Source organism: Oryzias latipes, chromosome 2 (assembly GCF_002234675.1).
Source record: "Oryzias latipes chromosome 2, ASM223467v1".
Lineage (NCBI taxonomy): Eukaryota > Metazoa > Chordata > Actinopteri > Beloniformes > Adrianichthyidae > Oryzias > Oryzias latipes.
The window spans coordinates 3,757,889-3,774,041 of NC_019860.2; the positions used below are offsets into that span (position 1 = coordinate 3,757,889).

A 16,153-nucleotide genomic window follows, 5' to 3' on the forward strand; every position below is an offset into this window, starting at 1 on the left:
TCGAAAATTGAGAGCTAGGTCAGTGTTTTTGACTTTCCTGCCGCGTGCGCTTAAAGTCCACCGAGTGAAGAGGTATCCCCCGCCCCCCTCCCCTTGTTTCTTCTTATCAAATCCCAAAATATTTGCATGAAGCCGTGTCTGAGTGTGCGGTAGAGGCGGAGACAGCGAAACCCCACATCAGTGAACCTCATCACACCGCTTTCTCGTGACTTTTGATCCACGGCGCGCGCGCGCTCGCTCGCTGTGGATTCCCCCTCAGCGAGGAAGCGTGCAGGGCCCCGACCACAGTTCACCCACCACCGGTTCACCAGAAAATCATTCATGCCTCCCGAAGGCTGACGCGCAGTGGCGTCATCAAATTTGTGTTTGTGCTCTGATGGACTTGATAAAAACGTGTATTTTATGTTCTACTAGGTTTTTAAGGCTGACTTTTGGTTAATTCCATTGTACATTAGTTGAAGTAGTACATAAGGGCTTTGACCCATTTAAAACCAAATTATGATCTAACTATTATTTCAATATCCTTAAAATAGTTGAAACAAACATCATGGACTGTATAGGAGAACTGGACTGAGTCTGAGTGATCCCTCCCCCCTGGTGTTCCAAACAGGAAGGACCATTTGGATCCAGGAAGCCAAAACAGCTGTTACTCAGTCATTCTATTGGTCAGAATAACCATTCTTGCTCTGATACATTTGAAAAAAACAAACAAAAAAACAGTTTCTTGCTAATTAATAAATTTTTAAAAATAAAATAATTTTTTTTTTTTTTTAAAGTGACATATGCGCGTGGTGGTATGTTCATGAAAAGTCTTTTAGACATACGTGGAACGGTCGTGGAAAGCCAGAAATTTGAGTATGCATCTCACAAAAATCCGATTCACATAATATTTGCGTATAAAGTACGTAAAGAAAGTGCGTAATTCTTTACCGACCAAAAATTTTCAACAGCTCAAAACCCTACTTACGTAATCCGTCGGCTGAAAACCCTCGACGGTCATCAGCACACAGCGACAAACGCAAGAAACACGAATTGCATATATCGTGCATGTATTACGAAAGACCAACATTTCATACGTGGAAATTGCGCTTAATGGACGTTGTGCCAGATGGCCTTGACTAATCTGATGCCTAAATAAAAGCAATAAATGGCAACTCAATTGACTTTGTTGAAGCCGTGAGTAAGGCATTTTCTATGGGTGACATCATCAGTTCTCTTGTACAGTCAAGGTCCTGAACTCTTGACTGTCTTGTTTGTTTCTGTTAATGTTTTTAGGCTCTCAAAAGCGAAAAAATATCCAATCTTTGAGAGTTAGTAAGGAAACTCACAGAGTTTTTTTGATGTTCTGCTGTTTCAGCCATAAACCTGCCTTTCGATCCATGAAAGAATCCTGAAGGTTCCAAAAAAAAACACTTGTAAGGCTTCTAAAAGACAGAAATCTCTCACGACTCCTTAATGCCTACAAGAGTTTATACTGCGGGACTATCCATTACCCTGCATTTTAACGCACTTCGTACATGTGCTCACTACTTTTTTTACAATGTCAAATATGACGTCACCCATTTGGCGATGTTAGAACCTAAAATATGACAACATTTCATGAAGGCTATTTATGAACTGTTCTGAGGACGAAAACGGTGATGATTTACTAAAAAAAACCCATTGTTTTCAAATAGTAAATTGGTCAAGCGCAATGCATTGTGGTATGTACTCGCCAATCCAACAAGCATCAATATACACTAGTTTTTCTCAGATACTATTTCGGAATTGTAGATTCGGACGCCTCCGAAAAAATGGCGAACGTGGTAGGGATGCAACGACACACTTTCCGCACTATTCTGTTCGGAATTGTGATAACCCTGGAGCGGGGAGGGACACGGCCCATAGCTAAAGTGGTCATTTTTTAACCAATAATGCATTCTGTTTTATAGCTTGTGAAAGAGAACTCCCTTGCCTTCTATTTCAAATTTGCAATAAAGTCAATGTTTTGTCGGTGATTTCAAACATTTTTAACAAAAGTCGTATCAATCAGTTTTTTATTTATTTATTTAAAACACGTTGTTGTTATTATTAGCAATGAACAATAAAGGAGAATATGGTTTAAAAAAGGGGGGTTTTTCAGGTTACAGATGGTTATCGCATGGTGTTTTATGAGGCTTTCCATGTTCTTTTAATAGAATGCAATTTTGAATCATCAAGCCACAAATTACTTTTGATTTTTTGTTAGTTTTTTTTGTCGAAATTCATCAAATGTTCTGATGAATTCTGAGAATTATAACCTATTTTTAAATATTGTTCAGTTAAAATGCATTGGTATTTAAACTTTTTTTTTTAAATAACCAAAATGATTTAATTCCTGTTTTAGATGTAAAGTTTGATGAATTTGTGTGGGTTTAAATCGGTTGCTCAGTATTTGGCAGCTTCACTAACCCCCTCAGGTTTCACATCGCAAAAACAAGACGCAAACTTTAGACTTGAGCGGCCGGTCCGGTCCTCTTCAGGCCGCCAAGACTTTCGGCGCTAACAGAACCCGGGGCCTTGCGCGGAGACCACCGCTGCATCCAGCCAGAGCTGCGGTTTCTGCATGTGTGTATGTGTGGCAGTACCTGCATTAATCATAATCAGGACGTGCAAGGAGAGCGCTCTCACGCAATGTTTCCACGAGGGAGGAGGAAGGGAGGAAGGATGGCGTAATCTGAGACTTTCTCCTCCTCCTCCTCTGACTGCCACAACATACTTTTTTTCCTGTCTTTCTCTCTGTCTGTGTGTGTTTTTTTTTCTTTTCTCTCCCTCCTGCTTAAATTAACATACTTCTGTGTCACGCAACCGTTATGTAAGATAGCCATGTTTCGGGTTTCAAGGAAAAGTGGTTGAAAGTTTGTCTTTTCTTCTTTTCCTTTTTTTTGTGGAGGGGTTTGGGTAGTGATTGCGCTCGTTTGAGCGGCGACTGCGTTTAACTCAACCCCCACCACAACCACCGCCACCACCGCCGCCTTTATGTTGGCTCCTTAAAGCAGAACACAGTAAAGTCACCAAATAAAACAGCAAAATAAGGCAATTCTGGACTCCCGTCTTCTGGGTTGACCTTTGACTCCTGTGTATTTTGAGATCTTCATGTTTTTGCATACAATGCATGTTCACGCATGTTTGGAAACCCCCAAATCCACTTCTGTTCACACGTGTACCATGCTCCTACGGTGAAGCCGTCATGTCATTAAAATAGTGGATCTGCGTCTGAGAGCTTGTTGATTTTGAAAGAGGAAGCAGGTCTTCTGCAGACGTTACTGTTTCTTTCAGAAATATAGTCTTATTTCTGCTGCATCAGAAAGAATTTCCCTCTGAAACACAAAGTTTTGCTCATCTACGGAGGTGGAACCTAAGATGTCTTGAACAAATTGCACCTTCGGGTCAAGATTGTCAGGAATAATTCGTCAAAATTCAAATTTATATCGAAAACCAAAGAGGTAAAACATGAAGTCATTCCAGAGCAAAATAAACTAAGTTTGAATCAATTGTAATCTGTAAAAAACACGTTTTAGGTTGTTTTGCTCTTCAGCGCTTTAAAGAGTCAAATTTAGTTTTACTTTGTCACCTGGGAAGATTTGTATCCTGGTGGAGATATTAACGTATTATTGTGACGAGAATCGTCCAATTGTCTCATGGACTCTGGTGAAGCCCTTTGACCGGGAATTTTCTGTGGTAGGCGGCGCTCAACAAATCTGTCAAGATGTTCTAGTACGACCATGCTAAACTGTGATTTGCGCCTCTTGATGGATTGTTGGAGTACACTTGAATCACAAAGCAGTTCACTAGAAAAACTTCCCATCAACTCCTCCGCTAATTATCTGCCTCTAGGCCCCTGTAGGCCAAAGGTAGCGTAGCCGTACATCATTGTTTGACCCTTGTTTGCTCTATAGGCCCTACGATCTGGTGCTCCTTTATCTCTGAACAATATGCCATATTAGTTATGAAAATACTGTATATGAAGGATGAATATAAAGAAATATAATATACATTTATATAATATATAAATAGTTAAAGTGAAAAAAAATACAATATGTAAAGTACCAAAAATATATTGTGTTAAAAATACGGTATGAAATGTGCAAATAAGATAAGTACAAAAAATACAGTATACAGTATTTAAAATTATGCAAAATAATGTATTTAAAATATGAAAAATATGGTTGGTAGTGTGCTGTATGTCAAGTTAGGAGAATATTGTATATGAAGTACGAAAAATACAATGAGTAAAGTACAAAGACTATGTTAGGTGTAGCACAAAAATACTGCTTGGAAAGTAAAAAATAAAAAGATATGGAAAGAACAACAAATCTAAAATGAAAAGTACGCAAATATGGTGTGTAAGAAATAGTATGTAAAGTTTGAAGTTAGTTTCGTAAACACTATGGTATATAAATTGTTAAGGTGGTGATTTGATGAGATTTTTTTGTCCATCGGCTCTGGATGTAGAGTCTGGATGGAGCCTCTTTTATCAGTTTTGCTTTCATAATAACAGCCAAGCACCTGTCATCTTTTTTAGCTGAATTCATTGGTTGGCCCAGTAGGGTGACCTATTTGAAAGTGAACCCGAAGCCTTAGTGCATTTAGTCATAGTCAGAACCTACAGTAGCGTCTGCTTTCATGGAAACGACTCTTAAAGTTTGATCGCCAGGCGGCGCCTCGGACGTTCATCCGGGATGCTCTGTGGATCCAATGTTTGGGTTGGTGGTGAAGTCAGAGTTTCATCATGAGACCGACAGCCTGAGTATTGTCGCTGAGTCTCTTACAGAGGACCTGGAAGTGTCAGAAAAAAGAAAACTGTTATGGTTGCATCATCGATGGAATGAGACATGCATACCAGCTAATTCTTCTTAAATATTTCAAGGTTATAGAGACTTGACTGTTCGCTCACATCTTATATGCTCTACCGGTTTTAGATTGCAGGTATTACACCGGCTCAGATGTCTGCTTCTCCAGTCGTCCGGCTTTGTTCTGCTATTCCTGCAGCAGGGAGCGAGGGCCGACTTGGTTTTTTAGTTTTCCATTGTTCCAAAAAAAGAAAATAAAAATAGGTGTTGCAGCCTGGTTAAGAGACAAGGTGCCTTTGTGTGAAGGCAGGGGTGTGTTTTTTTCTTTCCTTTCAGCACAACCCCTTACACACAAACGCTGGGTTATCGCATGTACACGCCCCTTCCAGGACAGATCTGCCAGATAAAGTGAGGAGCAACAACACTCATTGTTCTCGCAGGGAGTTGCACCATCAGGAATGCAGTGATAACTATCTGGCTTTGATTTCAGGTCTGTTTGTCGTGGATTATTATTGGAAGCAGATGTCTCCTGCGGTGTGGTGGTTCAGGTGCTTTCATGTAATGAGAATTTAAATGAAAAGAAAAAAAAAGCATGAAATATCCCCACCACCTGCTTTTGTCGGATCTTCTCGAGTTGCACAGGAAACTGCGGTTGTCGTATTTCTGCCTCATTTTCTTAAGCTCAATGGTTTTAGGACAGTTCTTGTCCTCTGACCATTTACTTTATTTAACTGATGGGAAAAGCTTGTCTAACGTCTGCTGAAAGATTAATTATTGAGCCCTGGTGTGGTAAAGACAGCCCACCTTCCTTCCCGTTAGCACTAAATGTTGCAGTTCCTCAAACGACCACTAGGAGTTGGTGTCGTTGGGCAATTTCTCATTTCCCCCTCCAAGGAAGAAAAAATTGATTTTACCAGGGATGAAACGACTCAATTTAGTCACGATTCTGTTCAAACTTCGATGTCTAGGTCATGGTTTTGCTTTTTTTCGATGTTTGATTCGTGTATTACAAAACTACAACATCCATCCATCTTCCTCCGCGTATCCGGGTCGCAGGGGGGAGTAGTCTCAGCAAAGATGCCCAGACTTCCCTCCCCCGGCCACTTCCTCCAGCTCCTCTGGGGGGACCCCGAGGCGTTCCCAGGCCAGCCGAGAGACGTAGTCTCTCCACCGTGTCCTGGGTCTTCCCTGGGGCCTCCGCCCAGTGGTATATCCTCAGAACACCTCCCCAGGGAAGCGTCCAGGAGGCATCCGGACTAGATGCCCGAGCCACCTCAACTGGCTCCTTTCTATGTGGAAGAGAAGCGGTTCTACTCCGAGCTCTCCGCGGGTGACTGAGCTTCTCACCCTATCTCTAAGGGAGCGCCCAGCCCCCCTGCGGAGGAAGCTCATTTCAGCCGCTTGTATTCAGGACCTTGTTGTTTCGGTCATGACCCATAGCTCGTGACCATAGTTGAGTATTGGAACGAAGATTTGAGAGCCTCGGTTTTTGGCTCAGCTCTTCACCACAACAGACCGGTACGGCGATCGCATAACGGCGGACGCTGCTCCGATCCGCCTGTCAATCTCACGCTACGGTCTTCCCTCACTCCTGAACAAGACCCCAAGATATTTGAACTCCTCCACCTGGTGTAGGGACACTCCACCCACCAAGAGATGGCAAACTACCTTTATCCCGTTGAGAAGCATGGCCTCAGATTTAGCGGTGCTGACGCTCATCCCAGCCGCTTCACACTCGGCCACAAACCTCCCCAATGCACCCTGGGTGCAAAACTACATTAATGAAGTCATATTCAAAAAAATAATTTCTTGAATTTCGTTTCAAGCTGTGAATGCAGATAAATGCAGCGAGCCGGCTGCAATGAAAAGCTGTCCGCTCTCTTCCGCTCCTTTAACTGGGACGCAGCGCCGGGCGAGTTACGCCATACTTTTGGACTGTAGGACTTAAGTTTGGCCTGACGAGTCTGCCTGCACTGTTCTTTGGAGCCGCACGGCAACAAGACGGACTCTGACAATGACCAAAAAGAAGCTGGTAGAAATTTAGACCAGCTGTTCATTTAAGATACAGAAGATGAGGACTTTGATGGTTTTTGGATGCTGATTGATGACAGAAAAAAGAAAAAATGAATCACAACCAACTCAGTTTTGTGCTCGCTGCCTTTTTAAAACACACACTAGGATGCACGTTTTACCAGTATGTGTTAACGTTAAATACAGAAAAAAACATCCATAACTGAAACTGCACCGTTTAATCCAGTGCTGCTGTATTGTGGAGAGGCGTGTGTTATAGAAAATAATATGGCTTTAATTGCATGTTTGTGTGTGTGTGTGTGTGTCTGGCAGCTCAGTGTGTGGTGTGGCTCTATGACTATTACAGTTAGAAATTTCGGCTCGTTGTGTCAAACTTGTCCGCCACCCCTGTTTGTGTTAGAGGCTTTAATAGAGTTAATAGGCTTTAATAATATGTAACGTGGATTAAAACGTTAACCAACGACCCAAAACCAAGGTAAGAAAGTGCAGCAGGTTTTTTTGTGCTGTAAGTTTTTGTCATGTGAAAATCACTGCATTTGTTACCGCTTTAATTCAAATTACAGCTCTTATCGATACTTTGAAGATGAAAAATAAATAAATAACAATTTAAGAACAAAGTTTTTATTACCTCATTATGCAACAACATTGTTTTTTTTAAAAAACATTTTACTTTATACATTTTAACAACTTGAAAAGTAAAATACATGAAAAAAAAAAAAAAACGAAAGTCGGGGCGATCTAGCGCAGATTTAATTAATGTTATGCGCGCCGCGTACTGTCTGAACAACAGCCCCGCCCCCCACACACACAAATAGCCAGACAGACCTCTCCTCTTCAGCGATAATTGCGAAATTAACTTAAATAATTAACGAAAAATTGACTGACTTGGTGAGTTAAATATGTCAGACAACGTTTATATTTTGTGGGACACGAAAAAAATGCGACTTCTCCAGTACCGATAGCAGAATCGTTGAGGTCAGATCTTAACGATACTGCGGTCTTAAACAAGGTTGCCCCAGTGCTCATTCAATACCGGGGCTCGGTACCCATCCCTATTCATGACAGCTCTAGTGGTCACGTTGATGGTTTAAAACCAGATGTTTTGGTTTTACTGGAGCTCAAAATTGGGCATTTCTAGGATTGTTTGTCTCGTACAATCGGCAGGTCTACTGTTCATTTTTGGCATTCAGATTTTGATGATAGTCAGAGATTCTCCGTCTACTCATTGACTATTTGTACTAAAATTGTTTACAACACTGCCCTTGAGCAAACAGATGCTTCAATAGTGTGAAGAACAACAAGTCTCGTGTGCCCTACCTTTGACTTCTTTGGGGTAATCTGTAATCTCATTTTCCTAAGGACCTTAGAGCACTGTTACCAATTTATTTCTCGTCATTTTTAGTATACAAAAGAATTTTTAGTTTAAAAAAGTTTGCAAATGTTTTGCTCTGGTAGCCAAGATACACACAGTTAACGTTTTAGAACCATTTATCATCCAAACCAATCAGTTCAAGCTGCTGGAGTTGAGTGTAGGCATAAGAAAAAACAAAGAAAGGGATTTATTTGAGTTTAAACGGGTTTGTTTTGTTGGACAAAGTGTTGCTTTAGTTTCTGGCTTTTCCAAGAACCTTCTACCGAAGGCGGACGATCCGACCGGAGATCGGATAAAAACGAAGAGACTGGTTAAGACTTCTGTAACCATGGCGATGACCCATAGAAGCAAGCCTACACCCTCTCTAGGCGTCCAGCAAAGCCCAAGTGCTGGATTCTCTGGTTGTTATTTCAAGTCGACTTAAGGAGTTTTAGAAAAGCTTCGGAGTTTCAGATTTTAGCTCGTAACTTGACCGTGACCCTAAAGGCCAACAAAATCCCCTTTGACATGAACTCCCACCTTCAGCGGCTTATCTGGACCTACGTGCCTGAACGCACCGCGCCGCCAATCAGAAGTTTGTGTAAACACGCAGAACAGGTCCGGCTAACGTGTGTTTACAGAACCCGTGTTACACCTGGTTTCATTCAGTCTAAACTCTGTCATTGTTTCTCCTGGAATCTGTCAAACATGAAACAAAAGAAGTCAATTTCCCAGCAGGCGAGTCCTTTAGCTCATCTTTGTCTTCATATGGTTCATGGAAAACGTTTCAACTATGACAATTTAAAACTATGACATTGTAAAAACTAGGGGGGATGGATATATTTTCACAATTCCCCCCCAAAAAAGAAAGAACACGACATTTTGACTGCATATTTACTTTCCAACGCAACTATAACTTAAGCTAAATACAAATAAGGTATGTAGCAGGTGGCAAATCCCTTCAAATGTAACTTTTCTTTTATTAGTATAGCTATTTTAGTCAAATAGTCAATAGTCAAGTGGTTGGGTAGTTCGGTTGGTAAGGAATCCAGGGTTTGATTCCCGGAGGGTAATTGCTGGGGTGCAGTTACCACATCAATGGCGAGCAATTAACATCACCTTGTGGGGGTCCTTGGGCAAGACCCTTTACGCTACTGCCTCCCAAGCACGGTTCAGCTGCATCTCACCGCTCCCCCAGGGGATGGGTCAAATGCAGAGAAGAAAGTCCCCATTGTGGGATAAATAAAGCATCAATTATTATTATTAGTATGTTGTAGATGTAAGCATCTTCAGTTAAACAGGATTTATATACAGTGGGGGAAAAAACATGAGAGGTGTGTAATTTTCATCATACCTCAATGAGAGAGTCTCTATGAGAGACAAAATGAGAGAAAAAGATCCAGAAAAATCACATTGTCTGATTTTTAAAGAATTTATTTATAAATGGCGGTTGAAATAAGTATTTAGTCAGTGACAAAAGTTTAACAATACTTTGTTATATACTCTTTGTTGGCAATGACCGCAGTCAAAGGTTTTCTGTCAGTCTTCACAAGGTTTTCACAAATTGTTATTTTGGTATTTTGGCCCATTCCTCCATGCAGATCTCCTCTAGAGCAGTGATGTTTTGGGGCTGTTACTGAGCAACACAGACTTTCAACTCCCTCCAAATATTTTCTATGGGGTTGAGATCTGGAGACTGACTAGAACACTCCAGGACCTTGAAATGCTTCTTAGGAAGCCACTACTTCATCATCTGGGTAGTGTGTGTTTGGGATTGTTGTCATGCTGAAAGACCCAACTAGGGCTGCACGATATGAGAAAGACTCACGATATGCGATATTGGTGATTAATATTGCGATAACAATATAATTCGCGGTATATAAACAAATAGCAAAACAACCAAAAACATCATTTCCATTTCACTGCAACAGTTTAAAAATTATACTCCAAATGACCCTCGTCGACACAGGAGGCAAACATCAAACATAAAAGGGCTCATCTGAATGATCAACAACGTAAATGGGTCCTTCCGATTGGTTAAATGCATAAAGGGATTTATTTCATTTGTTCAATATTTCAAGCTGCCATGAGTTTGTTTTAGCACATTTAAGGTATCCATTTATTGCGATTTTTGCCGTCTTTTGCGGTATGCATATTGCACAGCTTAATGTCGCGATAACGATAAATTTGCGGTATATTGTGCAGGCCTAGACCCAACCATGTTTCATTTTTCATGTTCTTGCTGATGGAAGGAGGTTTTAACTCAAAATCAGATGATTCATGGCATCATTCATCCTTTCCTTTACACGGATCAATCATCCTGGTCCTATTTTCTGAAAATCAGCCCCAAATCCTGATGTTTCCACCCCCATGCTTTACAACTGGTATGGTGTTCTCTAGATGCAACTCAGCATCTACTTACCTATAGCAGATTCAGTCTTCCCAGCCTGGTTCAGGTCAACAGTTTTGTTTCTGGTGTCCTTAGACAGATATTTGGTCTTGGTGGAGTTTGGAGTGTAACTATTTGAGGTTGTGATCAGGTGTCTTTTATAGAGATAATGAAGTAAAACAGGAATCATTACAAAACAGGTAACTAGTGGACAACAGAGGATCTGTGAGAGCCAGAAATCTTACTTGTTATTGACCAAATACTTATTTTCCACCAATTTACAAATAAGTTCTTTAAAAATCAGACCTTGTGTTTTTTTTCTCTCATTTTGTCTCATAGTTGAGGTTTACTTATGATGAAAGTTACAGGCCTCTCTCATCTTTTTAAGTGGGAGAACTCGGACAATTGGTGGCTGACTAAATACTTTCTTGCCCTGCTGTACTTTAAGAAACAAGGAAATCATCGCATCATCGGGCTTGAAAAGTAAAAACACCTCTCAGAAGTTAATCGCAGGCAAACTTAGTATATTAACTAACCGCACGATTCCAGTAGGGACCCGATGCGGTAAACTGTTTAAACCGACCGTTTCTTGTTTTAATTTTCGAAGAGTTCATTTTGATTTCTTGAAATAACTTTTCATTCATTCATTCATTCATTTTCTGCCGTTTATTCCCTTTTCGGGGTCACTGGGCTGCTGGAGCCTATCCCGGCTACTTGTGTGCAAAGGCGGGGAGCACCCTGGACAGGTCGCAGGGTAGAGTGTCCACAATCACACACCCACGCACTCTCACATTCACACCTAGGGACAATTTAGAGTAACCAATTCACCTATGAAGCAGGTTTTTAGATAGTGGGAGGAAGCCAGAGTCCCCGAAAAAAAAAAACCATGGGGAGAACATGCAAACTCCACACAGAATCCCCCATAGATGTTCTGGTTTGTTTTCCAAATTTATCATTTTTTGTCCTGTAGTTTTGTTTTTGATTCTTGAATAGTTGTTTGGATTTATAAAAAGGTTTAGCGCCGATTTGTTGATATGATTTGCACTGCAGGGCCACCGTTCTTTTCGCCTTAGATTGCCTTCAGATCGTCACTTTACACACCATCTATCTGTTTGTGTGTGTGTGTGTGTGTGGTGCAACAAGTGTGTAACAAAGACTTCACAGTGGGACAACTTAAAGAATCAAAGCGTTCTAGAAAAAGTGGCGTCATCGTGAAAAAAAAAGCGGCCTCCTTCAGTGATCTGAGCGCGAGGAGGTGCTGAGGCCTGCTTTGAGTTACGCAGGGGCCAGCGGGTTCAGGCGTGCGTCGGTCCAAAACCCGCAGCCCGACCGCCTCTCTGACTCATCCCCACTGGAAGGTTGAGGCAACCAGACGGCACTGCATGCTCAGTCCCTGTGTAAACCCCGCACGCCACAAACGCGGATCGTTTGGTTCAAATACTTTTCAAAATAAAACCAAACTCCTCCTCCTGCCAGATTTGAATATTTTGAGATGAAAAATAGTTTTTTTGTGTGGCTGTTTTTCATGATAACTAAAAACAAAATAAAAAAGGTTTAAAGGGGGGGAGGTCTTTCCTTCCCTTCCAGTCCTTGCAGAAATGTTTTGGTCTGGCGCTGACAGCTCGCAGGTGGTAAACAGGTCCTGGAACAGGTGACATCAACCTGGTTCCCGTGGAAACGCAGGAGACAGGGAGCCTCCTCTTGAGGGACAAGGTGGTCGAGCTTTGTTGTTTTCCACTCGGCCGTTAAACGGCGAGCAGCTGCGCCGAAAAACAAGCGTCGGTTTCAAACGGCTGTGCGACAGAGAGACAAAGGCATCGACAGATCCGGGTTCAAACAAGACCAGATCGTGGAAAAGTCCACGCAGGAAGTGATGCGTGCCGGCTGGAACCGGCTCCAAAACAACACAACCATGATGTTAAGGAGGCAGAGGGTCTCACAGACCCGCTTCTTTTCTGATGTTTCCCAATGTTTCCAGGCCCAAGCCTCCGCCGCTCGATGGCACCAAGTCCAACCCGTCCAAACGCCACCGCGACCGCCTCAACGGCGAGCTGGACAAGCTCACCTCCCTGCTGCCCTTCAGCGACGAGGTCCGGGCTCGGCTGGACAAGTTGTCGGTGCTGTGCCTGAGCGTGGGCTACCTGAAGGTCAAGAGCTTCTTCAACGGTGAGTCTCTGCCCAAGATTCAGCTTTAGCTTCAAAACTTTATTTTTTTAAGTCTCAGAAATGGAAGAGACTGTCAGACTGAAATGCCACAGGAGGAAATGGAGGATCGTCTCAGATTTCACTTAAATCAAAAATAGTAGAAGCTTCCCTTTTAAGCATTCACATAAACGAACATCAGACTCACATCCGATTATCAGAACCGCTTTCAGTTGCAGGAGTTTAGCCACGCCCCCTAAGGTGGGTGTTTCAACACCCTCCCTCCTAAATCCAAACTTTGAAGATGCTGTGTGCCAAAGCGCCTCAACGTGTGTCTGTAAGTCTGGGTTTAGTTTTTTAAGGTGGTTGAAAACTTCCTCGTTTGAGCCGTTTTCAGTCATTTCTGTCCTCGCAGGTTTTGGTTCTTATTTTTTCATATCTGGTCTTAAAAAGTGCTTTTGCAGTTTTGTTTACAGCTCTATTTACTTGAAGTAATTGGCATGACTGCTCTCTGGCTTCCTTTGTTTAGCGCCTTTCTTGGTTTCAAGCTTTGTTTGGGTCGGTGAGGAGAAAAATGGAACGTTTTCAGACCACCGTTGCTCCGGCCAATGAGCTGTCGTAGCTTACATTTCAGAAACACTAATAAAAACCTTTTCTACTATGAGTTTCAGGATAAAAAGGTAACGTGGAGTTAAGAGTCTGAGTAGATAAAAAGAGGAGCGCTCATGCTCCATAACCTATTATTTTAAATGAAAATTAAAAAAAGAAAAGGATCTCCCCCGCGGGGCTCATCAGATTATTTATGTGAAAGTGATCCCTGCCTCGTTTCTGTCATCTGGGGGGTTATTTGAGTTCTCGCTGAACTTCCTCGCTTTGTTCTGCCGCCTCATATGACAGAACAAAAAACTGCGATTAAATCCAGACCGCCAGAAAGACGAGATTCTCATTTCCAGTTTATGTGCGCGTGGGGCGGGGGGGAATGGGGCGTCAGGGCAGAAAGAGGGAAAATTGGACGTCAAGTATGGCAGTGTATGTTTGAGTTAACAAACATCCGAACATCCTCGTTAGGGTTTATTGTCAGGTGGTTTGTTTTAGTTCATTAGGGTTCACTTAATTATGAATCATTAATTAAATCTATGAAAAAAAGAGCAGAAAAGTCGCCTGGAGTTCAGATCTAAAAGTGACTGAATGATGATTTCAATGGTTTCTGGAAATCATGGGAATTTAGACACTTTGACTCACGGTTGTGTCACACAGCCGCCCAACATTTTGCGCATTTTGCACGGATAAAAATTAGTCATACGTGAACATACGTGGAAAAAGTGAGAAAAGTTCAGTGAAATTGTATAACGAATGAACCACATAAAAACTACAGAAGTATGAATAAATAAATAAATAAATAATAAATAAATAAATACGAAGAACAAGAACTGATTATTGCACTGCTTGTATGCAATTCATTAGTAACTCTGCGTAAATTATGTAATTTGAACGTGAAATCTGCGCCGTATACGTGATAGAAACGTTATACATCTTTGCTACATGCGTAAAAAGACTGTTAGATGTATGTGAAACGGTCGTGGAAAGACACAAATTTGTGGATGCATCTCGCAAAATTTGCACAATTGTGTAATGCGATTTTCGTAAAAAGTTCGTATAAAGTATGCATTCTCAACCAACCATAAATTTCCAACAGCTCAAAACTGCTACCAAAGTTAACTAGAAACAAACATGTTTGGGAAGTTTTTTTTTGGCCAGGGGGTTGTTACTAATCAAACTTTCGATTCATATTTGTAAATGTATTTAGAAAACGCAAGTTTTAGCAATTTCTTTTTTCGTATTTACTGGTCATACGTCACAAGTCCAATGAGGCTAAAGTTAGCGTGTGATTTTTTTTTTTTTTTAGCTTTCTATCACATTTAAAAGTTCTTACACGACATCTAGCGAAGAAATAAAGTTTAAAGCAGCTATTGCTATTTTACAAAGGATAAATATCATTTGCGTTGATTAACGCCGATTTTGTGAATACTTACTGTGAAGTGTCGCATATTAGCATAAGGCTGCTGTTGTCCAATTCAGAATCGTTAATTATAATTATTGTTGTCAAAGGAGCTAAAGTTCCAATTAGCCGGTTTTTGGTTAGTTTTTGAACCCAACGTTAGGAGGGATGGGTCATTCTTCTTCTAATTTGAGGGGCAGAGTAGGCTGTTTGCAAACTGCCCATAAAGCTGACGATAGCTGGCGATTCACCAACAGACAGTGGAAGTGAAACTGTCTCTGTGAAGCCGCCACAAACCGCAGCAGAGACTGGACCCCCGTGTTTAGATCCAACCAGTGGTCTGGTAGCACACACAGTTCGGCTGTTGCGCCCCACCCCCACCCCCCAGTCAGGCAGCGAGCCGTTTTTCAGCGGCTGCTCTCTTTCCTATCAAGCCCCGCCCATTTCCTGTGGGAGCTGCTGTTGCACTCTGGGGCCCCTCTTCCTCCAACTGTCCGGCCCTTTCCTCCTCGTTTCCAGCGCTGAACTTTGGAGCCCCTCTGAAACCACCGCACGGGTCTCCAACAAACGCCAAAGGACGGAGCCGCAGCACCAAACAGACCAATTATTGAAATGAGACTTTTGTGTACATGTCATACATTACACTTTAGTGTAAAGATAAGATTTTTTCTTCTTACTTGAGACTTTTTTGTCTGTTTAAAAATTGTATTGTTGTTCATTCCTTTGTGTGTACTTTAGATGTTTGTGTGTATTTCAGACTTTTGTGTGTACTTCATACATTTGTGTGTACTTCAGACATTTGTGTGTACTTCAGACGTTTGTGTGTACTTCATACATTTGTGTGTACTTCAGACATTTGTGTGTACTTCAGACGTTTGTGTGTAAGTCAGACTTTTGTGAGTACTTCAAATTTTTGTGGGTACTTCAGACGTTTTTGCGTACTTGAAACTTTTGTGTGTGCTTCAGACATTTGTTTGTAGGTCAGACGTTTGTGCGTACTTGAGACTTTTGTGTGTGCTTCAGACATTTGTGTGTACTGGAGACTTTTGTGCGTACTTGAGACTTTTGTGTGTACTTCAGACTTTAGTGTGCAGGTCAGATGTTTGTGCGTACTTGAGACTTTTGTGTGTGCTTCTGGAGACTTTTGTGCGTACTTGAAACTTTTGTGTGTGCTTCAGACATTTGTGTGTAGGTCAGACGTTTGTGCGTACTTGAGATTTTTGTGCGTACTTGAGACTTTTGTGTGTGCTTCAGACGTTTGTGTCTGCTGGAGACTTTTGTGCGTACTTGAGACTTTTGTGTTTGCTTCAGACATTTGTGTGTAGGTCAGACATTTGTGTGTAGGTCAGACGTTTGTGCGTACTTGAGACTTTTGTGCGTACTTGAGACCTTAGTGTGTAGGTCAGACGTTTGTGCGTACTTCAGACTTT

The 16,153-nt window shown here is 41.7% G+C and overlaps 1 protein-coding gene and 1 long non-coding RNA gene across 2 annotated transcripts in view; one reads left to right on the forward strand and one right to left on the reverse strand.

The window, feature by feature from the left end:
- Positions 1-16,153, forward strand: part of LOC101174729 (aryl hydrocarbon receptor) — a 54,803-nt gene that overhangs the window by 724 nt on the left and 37,926 nt on the right. The window contains exon 2 of the mRNA XM_011481447.3: positions 12,561-12,748. Within this exon, the coding sequence (XP_011479749.1) occupies positions 12,561-12,748 (188 nt within the window). The remainder of the gene's footprint in view (positions 1-12,560; positions 12,749-16,153) is intronic.
- LOC105355186 lies at positions 3,081-5,135 on the reverse strand. The gene is made up of 2 exons (XR_909666.2): positions 4,916-5,135; positions 3,081-4,797 (listed from the first exon to the last, which is right to left on the reverse strand). It is a non-coding gene; the product is annotated as an uncharacterized LOC105355186 (long non-coding RNA).